The sequence below is a fragment of the Mus musculus genome, chromosome 2, assembly GCF_000001635.26.
Source record: "Mus musculus strain C57BL/6J chromosome 2, GRCm38.p6 C57BL/6J".
Taxonomy (NCBI): domain Eukaryota; kingdom Metazoa; phylum Chordata; class Mammalia; order Rodentia; family Muridae; genus Mus; species Mus musculus.
Window position 1 is genome coordinate 181,384,159 of NC_000068.7, and position 13,408 is coordinate 181,397,566.

General features: G+C 49.4%; 1 protein-coding gene and 1 pseudogene across 9 annotated transcripts in view; one reads left to right on the forward strand and one right to left on the reverse strand.

Moving 5' to 3' along the window:
- Zbtb46 (zinc finger and BTB domain containing 46) overlaps nt 1-13,408 on the reverse strand; it is a 122,254-nt gene that overhangs the window by 13,150 nt on the left and 95,696 nt on the right. For 2 of the 8 annotated variants that reach the window (XM_006500713.3, XM_006500712.4), the window contains 2 exons: nt 11,292-11,467; nt 3,607-7,310 (listed from right to left, as the gene is read on the reverse strand). In XM_006500713.3, coding sequence (XP_006500776.1) covers nt 6,906-7,310; nt 11,292-11,467 — 581 coding nt within the window. In that variant the 3' untranslated portion in view covers nt 3,607-6,905. The other 6 variants (XR_867136.3, XM_006500715.4, NM_027656.2 and 3 more) reach the window with 5 other exon arrangements.
- On the forward strand, nt 92-3,438 carry Slc2a4rg-ps (Slc2a4 regulator, pseudogene; annotated as a pseudogene). The gene is made up of 3 exons (NR_045164.1): nt 92-836; nt 1,123-2,151; nt 2,227-3,438. The product of NR_045164.1 is annotated as a Slc2a4 regulator, pseudogene (transcript).

Genomic DNA, 13,408 nt, shown 5'->3' on the forward strand with positions numbered 1-13,408 from the left:
GGGGACGCTGACAGTGAGGCATGGGCTCCTTGAAGTGTTGCTGTGGGAGAGGATCAATGGACACAGGCACAAGAAAGCAGAGTGGGGGATATGGCCAGTCAGGCATCTGGAGGGACCAGAGGTAGGGACAAATCCTGGGCGGAGGTTGACCTGCCTGCCTGGCCCCAACCTGGGACCAAGTTGAGAGAGCCTGGCGTCAGTTCTGCAGCATAGGCTGTGGAAGCTGATCCCCCCCCCCATCCCTAGCCAGACCAGTCTGCGGACCTGACCTGCCTCACTCTTGAGGGTCAGGACCTAGCATCTGTAGTTTCCCCAGATTCTGAGTGCAGAGGACCTGGGTCCGTGTGCTATGCTGGTTACTGTACCCACATCACTACAGGTACTGGTGAGCAGGGGTACTGCCAAAGTTTCTTTCTTTGTGAAGATGGCACCACCAGGTCTGTGCAAACTTTGGGCATTGAGGGCGTGGCGGCTGGGGGTGCACATTGGCCTTGTGTGTCAGTGTGTATCTGTGGGTCAAGCCAGGCTAAGCTGAGAGGCCAGCAGACGATTCCTGTTGAGACTGAGTTGGGGTGGGGCTGTGCAGTTCATATCAGCTACGTCTGGTGTGAGAGTTGGGCACGACAGATTTGAGGTAGAGTCTAGGGTCCCCAGGCAACCCCCCCCGGCTCCCACCCCCATTTCAGGACCCTTCTATAGGTGGCGGCCTGGCTGGCTTGGAGGTCTCAAGAGCTGCAGGAACCTCAGACCATGAACCCATGAGCTTAGGGAACAAAGGCTGGCGCCTCAGTGCAGCTCCCAAAGCCGCCTGTCCACATTCCAATGCCAGTAAAGAGGTGAGGCGGTGGTTGGTACCCAAGTGTGTGTGTGTGTGTGTGGCCCAATGTGTGCTGGAGTGGTAGATGCCAGCACAGATGTCAGTCTCAAAGGCCTCTGTGTAAAAGGAGTCCCAACCTGACTAGGAATCTCTTAGGCCCTAGCCTCCACCTCAACACTTGGCAGCCCTATACTGCTGAATGGCTATGCAGCAGGGTCTGACTATTCAACCCCCTGGGGATCTGCCTGTGCTTTGAGCCCAGTCTCCTTAACTGCTGCCAAAGCCTTACTGTTCCACTCTCCTAGGCCTGGCTCTTGGCCCACAGCTGTGTTGGCTGGGAGGGCTGAGCCATTGCTGTCCTCGGCCACTAAGTGGTCCTTCAGAACTGCTCAGCACCAGTGTCTGAAGGAGCTATCATGGAAGGAAGCACGTGCCGTGGAGAACTCAGGCCTTTCATGGACCCCTATCCTATGATTCCTGGATTTTCAGCTCTGCAACCTGGGTTTGGGGGGTAGAGCCAGGCCTCTTGCCTGATGTCCACACTTACACATGTATGCTGGGCAGCCTCATCTCTAGAATACCCCCCAGAAAAAAAACGGCTGGAAAAGGTCATGGCTGCTGCAAGCATTATAACCCTGTCTACCAGCCCCCTCTGTGTGGGGGGCCCAGCTGTCACGTTTAGTTCAGGTGAGACTCAGAAACCTATGCTCGAGTATGGGCTGGGCAAGGTCCAAAACTTCTGGGTTTTGTTTTTGTATTTTTGGTTTTTTTTTTTTTTTTTTTTTGCTTGTTTTGTTTTTCCAGGACAATGAAGCCTCTAAGCCTCTATGGAACAAGCAGTGCCCTCAAACCTGATGTGCCACCTTCTAAGCTTGCCTCTTGGACTCTCTAAGAGATATCTGGGTCCTGAGTGCCCCTAACTGAGGCCACTTGGCTGGCCATGCTGCTTCCTGGTTATGCCAAACATCCCTACCTTGTGCTGGAGAGGCCTTTTCCTGAGTCTCTGGGGCCAGATTCTGCTAGCTGCCCCTATTCCTCAAAGCTCACCTGAACAGCTGGCAACTCATAATCAGAGACTTGGAGCACCAGCATGTCTGCAAAGCAGCTTGAGCCTTCCGAGCTCCCGTGTGGAATTTCCCTGCAGAAATCTGGCTTGGAGCCCTGGAAGGAAGCCGTGGTTCATCCTCCAGGCAGCTACAGCAGTAGCAGTAACAGAGGAGACTGGGGCTAGGATCTGACCAGCAGCCAGTCTTCTCCATCCACTCCATTACCCCTGCTGCCTCCTGAAGCAGCCCACTTTCTGCTTGGGGAGCCCACTCTGAGAAAAAAACAAGGTAGGCCTGGGAAAATCCCCTCTAGGTTGGGCAGGACAGGGTGGTCACTGTTGACCGAGGCCCCTATCACTTCAGAACTCATTCAGGTCGTATTCCAGTGCCTATAGAAGAGCTGTGGGAAGGTGTTGCACACAGTGTCTGGGATGCAGAGACATAGCCACTTGGTGCACCTGGGATGTGGTAGGACTGGAAACTTGGCCAGGGTGGGGTCAGGCCTCACCAAAACTTTTAAGCCCTCACATCTGCTCCTTGCAGGAGGCAGACAGCCAGTGTAGAGTGAGAACAAGGAGGACTTCACTACACGGAGCTCTATGTTGGCGTGGCCGTGCTGCCTAATGGGTTGTTCAGCCTGACCCCAGTGTCTCCTATCGTCCTCATGCCACTCACCTTTCCTCATCTGGAGCTCCCAGAGTTGCTGGAACCCCCCCCCCCCCCCCCCGCTCTTCCCAACCTGTTACAGCCAGCTCTTTGTCTCTGCCTCCTAAGCTCAGCTGTTCAGCTGTTCCACAGGCATGCCACAGTGACCATGCCGATCAGCCAAGTGAGGCCACAGACAGAGATTGGGGTCAAGTCTCAGAGCACTCTGGAGAGAAACAGTACAGGGGTTGTGGCTCATTCCAGAGCTGTCTGGCCACCTGGAGCCACAGGCCAGGGCCTACATACCAGCCCTGCCTGCCAAGCTCAGGGCCAATCCAAGGTGTGTGTAGTTTGAGGGGCTGGGCATGTAATACATGGTAAAGGTCTCAGCTGACAATTCTCCATACCCCATGCATGTCCCTCCAGGAAGCGCCAAAAAGTTGGTGCCAAAAAGTGCCAGAGAGTTTATAGCATGGGACCCATGGTGCTCAGTTTGCTGCTGGAAGAAAGCCTGCTAGCAGTTTCTGGACTGAGCCAATCTGTGATGCTACTGCTTGGCCTTCTTCTCACGCCTAACCTGAACCTACAGCAAACCTGTGGTGGGATGTGACTCCGGGGGGTGGAGGGGTGACTGAATACTCAAGTGCCTTGGAAGAAACCAGAAACCAAACTGCTTGTTGTCCTTTGACTTCAGGGGCAGTTTGCCTCCCTGTCTGTCACTTAGCTACTTGTCAAAGATGTCAGTGGACCCCACTAGAGCCTGTTTAAGATGCACTTTGAGAGGGGTCAAGGAGAGAGGAGTCTCGTGCTCACATTTAAGGCAGTGATTCCAGGACCGTGGGGCTGACATTTTACCATGTTAATGAAGCTCAGGTGTCTTGTGTCTTGGCCACAGGAGTTGAGAAGAAAAATTAAAAATTTTGAGGATTGATTGTTTGCTTGTTTAGTTTTCCAAATACCAAGTTTATCTCCCCGGGGAAAGAAATGGAACTAGGAGGGAAATAGAAAATGAATGATAAGCAAAAGAGCTGGCAGCTGCCTCCACCCAGCGTGAGAGCCAAGGAATACTATATTCAAACCACACAGGAGGCATCTGCATGGAGCAGCAATTTCCCATTTTATTTAAAGTGACCGTTTTGCAAGAATGTCTACACTAAATCCCATCACAGAAAGGAAACCCACAGGCAACCTGGAGCACACCTAGGCAGACAAATCGCAAGAACCACTAGAGAAGGTAATCCTTACCTGTCTGTGGTTAGAGAGCAGGACAACAGAGCAGTGAACCCCACCAACTGATTATGACAAACCTCCCACAAATATTGAACACATCTTCAGTACAAACACAGTTTTATAATAATTAATATAAAGTCAGTATAATATAGATTATCCCCAGGAAAAAAATCAACAATCTTTAAACACTGCCTTTTTTTTCCTTTGTGTTGACAGATTGAAAGCATGTTGAAAAAAATAAATATTTAAGAAAAGCACACACAGCACCCTCACTACAAGTGATTCTAAAAGAGCCACATACAAATCACAATAGGATCTAAAAAATAACATCACCATTAAGTATGGCTTTCTTAAGAGTTGTACATGTCATAGAATGAGCCAAAGGAAGATTATCTTTCAGAATATTGCAAAAAGTTCCAGTTTTGCATTTTCTCAGGTTTTGTTTTGTTGCCTGTTTTTAAAGGAAGATGTGCAAAATTGGAAGCATAGCTGTGTCTTTTGAGTCAGGTCCCTGTCCTCGCAGTGTCCTGGTCCCCAAAACTCAGAGTCCAAACTGGTCAGGATCCAGAGACCCACAGCAAGGTCATATCATTTTCTCATCTCAACTTCACAGCACCCATGCCATGGGCTGTATTTTCCACTTTGGTGTTACAAACACCAGAATACAGACACACACACATAAAAAAAAATACAAAATGTGAAATGTAATCTACACATTTTTCTTCTTCATAAAAAAATATTTATTAGTTTGAACATTGATTTAAAAAAAGTCACATTTAAAAAAAAAAAAAAACTTCAATACATACATCTTTTCCCTCCGTGCCTCCTGAGATGGATATGTTCATCTGGATCTCTAGATTTCCACTTTCTAATTGGAAACTGAGCCAGAACAAAGCCTGCCACATGGCAAACACTTGGAAGGTGGTGGGACCAGAACTGGGACCCTCAGTTTTCTGGTACAGTACTGGTTTTAAGGAAGTGCCCTGTGGCACCAACAGGGAACCCCAGAAAGGCCAGAAAAGGCAGTCTGGAAGGGGAGCCAGTCAGAGCAAGACATCCTGAGTGGAGGCACAGGTGCCTTGGGAGGTGGGCTAGGTAGGGGTCCTGCATCTTGGGCAAGACAGCCTGAGAAGTTGGGACTGATACAAAAACCCAGAGACAGTGGTAGCAAAGGTCTAGTTTCCAAATGCATTTTATAAGAAAGTGTTTAGAAAAAGGTGTTTTAAACGAGGGAGAGATGTACTGAGTCTGGGAGCTCTCAGTGGGCCCTGGCAAGACTAGAGAGTCTCAACCTGGAGTTTTGTTGGTAAAAGGAGGTCTAGCTATGTCATCATAGGTGGAAATATACTCCAGAACCAGCGTGCCTCAGAGCAAGAGGGTAGTGAACAGAGGGACAGACACACAGCTTCCCAGGCAGCTGTTCCTACACACTGTGTATAGGAGAGTCCTGGTCCTGTTCTTCCTGTTGTTTTGTTTAAAACAATAGAAGCTATGATTGCTTCCTTCTGTAGGAGCAGGCCAGTGCCCTCTGTAGCTTAGGCAGCTAGTACTTGAGGAGAATCACCAAGAAACACAAGTTCTGCACAACTATTGGAACCTAAATTAGTTTTACCGGGTGTCTCCTTATTTACCAACAGAACAGATGTGTCAGTTTAAAAAAAAAAAAAAGTATAAAAGCTATTTGTCTGAGAAAGGGAAACTAAAATTCTTTAATTGGCCCTAATGCTTAGTAGCCTTATGAGCCCTTGTACAGGGTAGGGTTAGCCCATCAGCACTCATCAGAGTGCTCACTGAACCACCACTGCAGTGGGCCTTTGGGAGCTGAGGTGGATGAGGGACGGAATGTCTTGATAGTTTGTCAGAAACAGCCTCAAGAGGAGGGCAGGCTGCAGTATCTATGTCTATGACTACCCTGCCGGTAAGTGGACAGCTGTCTCTCTGGGCCTCAGGGCCATGGAAATGAAGCCCACGCTTCACAGAAGAAGTGTGAGAGCCTTCAGAAATACAGCTAGAGGACTTGGTGAAGAGTTAAAGGAACCACCCCCGTAATCCTGTCAGTCCTGTCCAGTGAGGAAAACAATGTGAAACAGTAATCTGTAGTAACCACCTCAAAATGTCTCTGACTTCTTTAAAATTTGGTTCCTAGGCAGAGAGGCATAGCAGCACACTGCAGCTAGGAACGCCCACCTCCAGTGTTAGCAGCAACAAAGGCAAGAGCTGAGCTCTATCCGGTCCAATATGGGATCAGCCGAAGCACAGGCAGAACTCAGGGTGCACAATGGGGTTCTCCAAGAAAGTGCACACAGAACAAAGAGCTGTGGCTTTTGCAACTCAACCCTGTGAGCCTAAAGTGGAAAGTATCTGGCCACAGGTCCCCTCTTGGACAGACAGCACTCCTCCTTGGCCTGCCAATTAGGTAGCTGCTTCCCACAGAGATAGCACCTGGAGCCTAGGGCTTCCAGAGAGGCATCTGCAGTCATTTTGTGTTAAGCACCAAAGCCTGGAGGTAAGAGGGTTGCAGGACTTTTTGCCCAATAGATTCCACCAGCTGCCGTAGGGCAGCAGAAACCAAGAGGGCAGAGTGACATAGGGCCATAGCCCATAACCTGACTGCTTGGGGAGGAGGGATAGAAGGAGATTGAGCAGTGCTGTGGATGAACAGTTTGTGTTTATGCAAAACTCAACACTTACTCAGGCCTGCAGTCTGGGAGACTGCCCTCATGACCTTATCCAGTGCTGACCCTGACCTATACTCTGAGTCATCTTGCATTCCTAGCCAGGTTCACAGCAAAGGGCTCCTTTGATACCCTGAGGAAGCATGCCCAGGCCTTGGTGCAGCCCTGCCCATACATCTAGACACCTGCTGGGGATTCCATTAATACCTGGACAGGTGGGAGCATGCATTCTCCTTTTTCTTAAACCCACACTGTACCCCTCACTTCGTGTTCAGTCCTAGTGCTCCCCAGTCACGAGTCACACCCACTTTTTAGCTCACAGGACCAGTTTCTGTAATGGAGAGGGGTATAGCATGGAGGAGAGGCCTTTAGGAGGAGCTTCAAGGAGTAAGCATAGCCCTGCTCCTGGGTAAGTAAAGATCCACTAAGACACACACACAGGTGGACAAAGCGATTCAGCCATCACTCACCCTGCCCACTAGAGCAGAGCCCCTAGGAGATCCAGGCAAAGTCTTTATCGGGCTCCCCAGAGGGGCTGTGAGGCCCCTGTGGAGAGTCTTCATCATCCTTGTCATCCCCCAGCAGTGCATCCTCATGGGCCAAGCCCACGTCATCCTTCCACTTGGCCACGTCCTCATCCTCATCCTCAACCAGCTCCTCCTCAGCCTCCCCTCGTGGATCATCCGGGTCCTCCAGGTACGGCCCTTCACCAGCAAACAGCGCCTCAGGGGAGCCCTCGCCACCTCCACCATGGTCCAGTGGCGTGCCCACACCCCGGCCAGCACAGTCTGCACACACCCCATGGCGACGAGAGCCGTGCTTAATGCCCACGCTGGCTGCAGACATGAACACACGGCTGCACACTTTGCACACGTACTTCTTGTCCTTGCTGTGGACCTGGAGGAACAGAGCAGTCAGTGGAGATGTGAAGTATTGGGGTGAGGAGTACAGTCATGAGAGACACAGGAGGGACAGCCCCTGACAGGGACTGGAGGGAACAGGTCTATCTGGAGCCCACATGGGCAATATCACTAGAGGCAGCAAACCATCTTGGGGATGCTATAGGCACCAGGAGAAACTGTGTCATGCCACCAGCTACAAATTGGTCCAGATCCCAACGTATCTATATCCAAGTACTCTAATTCTCACTTGGTCATATTACTCCCTCTGCCTGAAATAGCCTTCCTACAAACTTTCACGTGGGGCAAGCTGAGAGGCTCTGGTTCACCCTAGCTCTGAAGCCCAGCTGATGTTAACCCTGTACAGGCAGAGGAGCTGGCCTAGCAGCCCAGATGGTGCAGAGCTAAGAAATGCAACACTGCTCACCTGGATTCATGGGACAGGGAGCCCATACATAGCTGTGGTTGGAAGCTGCAAGAGCCTTCGAGGAAGCCCAGGCTAGCTTGGTAGGCTGGGCAGCATGGGAGCTACAGGTGAGGAGTGGAGGGAGAGGGCTCAGCGTGAAGATGATGGATGGGAAGCACAATGGAGCCTGACAGCAGGGCAACAGAGTTGAACCCCAGCCTGGCTGTTATGCACGTTGCTTCCATGAAAAGGGGCAAGTCCTTCTGTCCTATGTCTCAACTGAAAGGCAAGGACAGAGATGACAGAGGAAATGTGGCAGCCAGGGAGGGACAGAGGCAGTCAGTGCCCTGCCCGTTGTAGTACTTAGCAGGAAGACACAGTACTCAGCAGAGGGGCCTTGAGGTACAGAACACTAAAGTCTGGATTTCTGGAGAGAATCCAGGAGGCCTGGGCCTGAGGAAGTGTGCATAGGAACCAGTGTACTCTGTAGAAAGTTAGCCTGTCCAGAATTTCCTCCCTAGAGATGGGATGTGTGGGGTACTCATAGGAGTATCAGCCTGGCCAGCTGTACCTCCTTGTATATAAGATCTGACCCTAAGCTTAATGGAAGCTTAAGGAACCCAGAGGAGCCCATAACTGTCTCTGGCCAGGCAGCCCTAGGCCATACACAGGTGGATTGGTCTCAGGTCAACACCCTAGAATAGGTTTCCTTAAACATAAGTTTCCCCCGACTCTAGGCTCTCTTCCTTCCTGCATAAGCTGCCACCAGGACTGCTAGGGAACAGGCTGCACACAGCTAAGGGGGTGATTATAACTTGTTCCCACTATTCTGAATCTGCCAGTTCTCCCTCCAACTATAAGCATGCCTGCAAAGGGCTCCACCACTCATAAGGATCTGGCCACAAGGTGGCACTGTGTTTCTGTCTGGACCTTGAGTGTTACCCTCCCATCCTGGGCTTCTCAGGCTTCCAGTCCCAAAGATCTTGTGGAACACCCAGCCTTCCCTCTCTTGAGTACACCTTTCTTGCAGGTAGAGTTGCTTTCCGAAGAACTCTGAATTAAGACTCAAATATACACCAACAAAGAAAAACTCGAGAAGCCCACAGTATGACTTGAAAAGAGTTGTCACTAGGGGGAACTGGTGGCCCTTGAAGCTGGGGTGCCAGCCTCACATGCTTCCCTGAAAGTTTGATTCTAGAAATGAGACCTCTAATAACTTGGTACACAGGGCACTTTTTGGTTTCTTTGGCTTATGTGTTTCTCTCCCTCTCTCATACTCGCCTGAAATTCTCAATACCCTTGTTTCAGCCTCTATAATTCTGCAATTACAGATATGTTTTAACATGCTTGGTTTTATGTAATGCTAGGGCTCAAACCCAGAGGTTCTTGCAAATTAGACAAATACTCTGCCAACTGAACTACGCATTCCCCCCAAGCCCTTGTTTTGCCATTTTCAGCTCAGAATTTCCCCCTTTCTCTACCACAGAAGAACAAAACTTAGACCAAGTTACAGCAGTGTTGATCAGACAGGAGCAGGCCTAGGAGTCTGGCACTACTAAGATTCCTGTGGCCTGAGGACTACCACATGAACTATTGGCTGTACTATGTTGCTCAGAGGTGACAAAGATGTTTCATGGAGCCTCTCCTCAGAACACTGGCCCATCCTGACATGCCCAGGAAGAAGCACAAGAGAAGGGTATCATGCAGTCTGCTGCCATGCTCCTTGACCATGGTGTTTAGAATATTACAAACCCACGCCTTTCTGATCCCTGGCAATGTACAGAGTGGCCCTCAGCACTGTCTCCACCTCTCGAGGGGCTTGGAAGGGCTTTGCTTGCCAAGAAGTCAGGGCAGTAGATGGTGAACATAGTGGGCTGTAGAGCTGCCTCTAATGCAGAGGACTCTACTTTTTCAAAGACAGGCATCCCAAGGAAACAATATAAACTAAATAGACCTTTTTCTCATGCAAGTCTTAACATATGGGGCATCATCAATATTAAATACAAGATCTCACTATGAAGCCGATTCTGAGCCTGGTACACAGGCTGGCTTAGAACCTATCATTCTTCTGCCTCCTCTTTTAAAATAAGGTGACGCCCTGAAGTAGGAACAGCTACCCCACGTGAAAGGCAGGCAGCGTGGCCCGTCCTCAAACACGGGCGAATGTTGTTTTGGTTAGGAAAATGCAGACTTTTCAAGACTGTTCATTACCTACGCCCGAGCTGAAAAACAAGACCCTGTATTCTCTGAGTAGGAAAAGCTGTGTGGAGGTGACAACATCCCACTTAGGCTCAGTCTGTAAAGCTCTCTGTGGACTCAGCACAAACAGAACTAGTGAAAAGTTATTTTGTTTCTCTTTCTGAGACAAGGTCACCGGTATCACAGGCTGGCCCTGAATCTGCTAGTAACTAACTGAGGATGGCCTTGAACTTTTCAAAAAATTTACTCTGTGTGTGTGTGTGTGTGTGTGTGTGTGTGTGTGTGTGTGTGTGTGTACACCATAACTGTCCACACAGAGGACAACTTATAGAAGGAAGTCTGTTCTCTCCTTCCAAACATGTGGGTCCTGGAATTAAACCCAGGTAGTCAAGCTTGGTAGCAGTCATCCTTATTCCCCGAGCCAACTAAATGTCTTGAATTTCCGATATTCTTTACTTCCGACACTTCCCAAGTGTTGGCATCACAGGAATATACCATCATGTGGTGCTAGGGATTGAGTCCAGGGCTTCACGCATGCTAGGCAAGCACTCTACTGACTGAGCTACCTCCTTGGTCTCATTAGCAAGAAGATCTAAAACCAGCTCTAAGACTTCAAGCAGCTATGAGTACACAGGACTCTAGGACCTGAGGTTGGGGCAGAAGCTGGGGTTCTGCTCACAGTAAATCAAGCAGGTGCATTACAAGTCCCTGTTCTGAATAAGCCCCTGTGGGGAGGCCTTGCAGGCCTGCAGTCAGGCTCAAGCAGCCAGCTCTTCCGGGGAAGATGATTGCTGAAACCTGAGACCCCCTAACTCCATCTTCCTCTAAGTGTGCCCCTCCCCAAACCCTGATTAATTTTTAGGAGCTCTAAGTCCTTGACCCTAGCTTGCCCTAAGCTACCTGTGCCTGCCTGACTTTGCTGATGTATCTTGCCTGAACCAACCTACCTGTTTCTGGACACCTTTTTCTTTCTGTCATTTCTTGGCCAGACTGATTCAACACCTGCTACTTGAAAACAGCCTGCTAGGAACTAAGAGCCAGGCACAAGAGTGGGAATGCAGATAAGACAGGCCAGAGTGTAGGTAGCTGTGTGCACTCTAAGGTGGCTGAGGAAGCCAGCAAGCAAACAACAAGCGATGTGCCATCACTCTCTGCACTCAGACTTAGACAGGCTTGGAGCCCCTGAGGAGAGGCACAATGGGATGGGGGGGGGGGGGTGTGTGTAGCAGCTCTCCCTGTTCTGTTCCATACTCCCTTCTGCAAGGCACCTATTACTGGGGTAGGTAGTCTACACCCTACTCCTGACCTGCCTGTCAGGACATCAGAGACCATTTTATCATATACCCTCATGCACTGACTGACGCCTGCACTCACCAGAGTATGTCGCTTCATGTGCTCTCTCCTAGTGAACTTCTTGCCACAGATCTCACAAGGGTAGGGCCGCTCTCCAGTATGTGAGCGCATGTGTCGCTTAAGGATGCACTGGTGCATGGCTGAGAAGCTGCAGTAGGGGCACTTGAACTTCTTCCTGATCACCGTGAATTCGTTCACTGAAAGACAGTAGAAGAGACATTAGCACCTGACCCCACATGACCAACCACCTCACTTCACCTCCAAATAGACGGTCTACTCACTCATCAGAGTACAGGGAGGTGGCTACACAGCTCTTAGGAGTCACAAAACAGACAACCTTCCAGGAGTCTGCTGAGAACAGATCAGCAGCTTGCTATGGGAACAAGTCACCCTCTACAGCTGTCTTTACCCTGTTCAGAGCTTCCCTATACCCATGATCCGACTGGATGCCAAAGCGTGATGTTTGGCAAGGGTGCATTAGATACTACCCTAGAGAGGAAGATAAGAAAAACCAGCATTCAAGCTGGGCAGTGGTGGTGCACACCTGTAATCCCAGCACTTGGAGAGCAGAGAGAGGTGGATCTTTGTGAATTCTGAAGCCAGCCTGGTTTATAAAGTAAGTTCTAGGACTGCAAGGGCTACAAAACAAACAAAACAAAACAAAAACCCTTAAACAAAAAACAGCACCCAAGCATGGCACAAGCCCAAAAGCTAGAAAGAAGAACCACATGGTTTAATATAGTTCTGTCCTGACAACCGGACAGCACACTATGGCAAGGACACTTCACTGTCATCTCTACTAAGTGCATACAATCAACCTTAAAAGCTCAGGGGATCCCCCTGTGTCCCCAGTGCTACTCTGCTCCTGGTCCCAGTCATAGTGTGCGTCTTGGAACTGAAGAGCACAGAGAACAGCCCTGAGAGCACCCAGGTATGCACAGGCCTGATAATGTCAGGCAGACCCTCTTTAAGTCATAAGGAGCCCCATGCTTGTGTGACAGTCTTTTATTCTCAAATCTCCTGCCATTCTAGGTACCTAGGATGTGCTTCGGGCAGGTGAACACTGAGTACTCTGTGCTAGGCCTGGAGAAGCCCTGAGTTTGCACCTAGTGTCTATAAGCCAGGCTCTGATATATCACAACAGGTCATTTCCCAGAGCTACTGTCCACATTCCCAGTCTCTGTGTTTCTAAAAAGGATACTGAGTTCCTGCAGAAAGCTGAGTGCACTCTCCTCAAGACTTCCTTTTCTTTAAGATTTAAGTTCTTAGTAAGGCCATGCTGGTGCAGGTCTTTAATCCTACCACCTAGGAGGCAGAGACAGGTGGATATCTGTGAGTTTGAGGCCAGCCTGGTCTACAGAGAAAGTTCCAGGGCAGTAAGAGCTACATAGAGAAATACCTTCTTGAAAAACAAAAAACAAAAACAAAACAAAAATATTTTTTAAAGATTTATTTTCTTTGAGTGTGTATTTAAGTCAAGCTGGTCTACAGGTAGGAACTGGGGACAGAAGCAGGGAGAGAGACTTATCACAACCCAGAGAATGAAACTAGTCACTAAGGTCAGAGATCTGGTTTCTTATGGGTCTCTTTTCCTTGTATGAACACTGTGTAATTCAAGAGCTAAGATCTTATGTACACTGGGTGGAATGTCATACACAGCATATTGTGATGTCGTTTTGAAGCCATCATTTTAACCACATATCCTAAGTGAATAATCTGTAACTTATTAATTAGAGATGATGGTATTGGACATCCACGTTGCTTACTTTTTTTGCCCGCAGAAATGCTTCAGTGGGTCTCACAAATAATTCCCGAGAGGCAGATCCTGTTTTCATTTACTGTGCCTTTAGCCAACCCCAGTGCCCAGTGCCAGGGGAGTGTGTGAAGCAGTGCAGCTCCTGTAGACAGTCCTTCCCAAAAATGGATCCCAGTAGGAGACTGAGGCATGAGGCAGTGATGGCCTTGTGATGCCAGGGGTTCTGTGTATACTAGATGGGAGACCTTGAGGCAAAGCAGCTGGCACGTAACTCTGCATGACATCTGCCATGTAACAAAAGGAACACACGTCTGGCCACTACCCGCCACCAGTCCTGAAGCTCCCAAAAGCCAAAACATGAGCTGCTTTTTGTCCTTTCCTT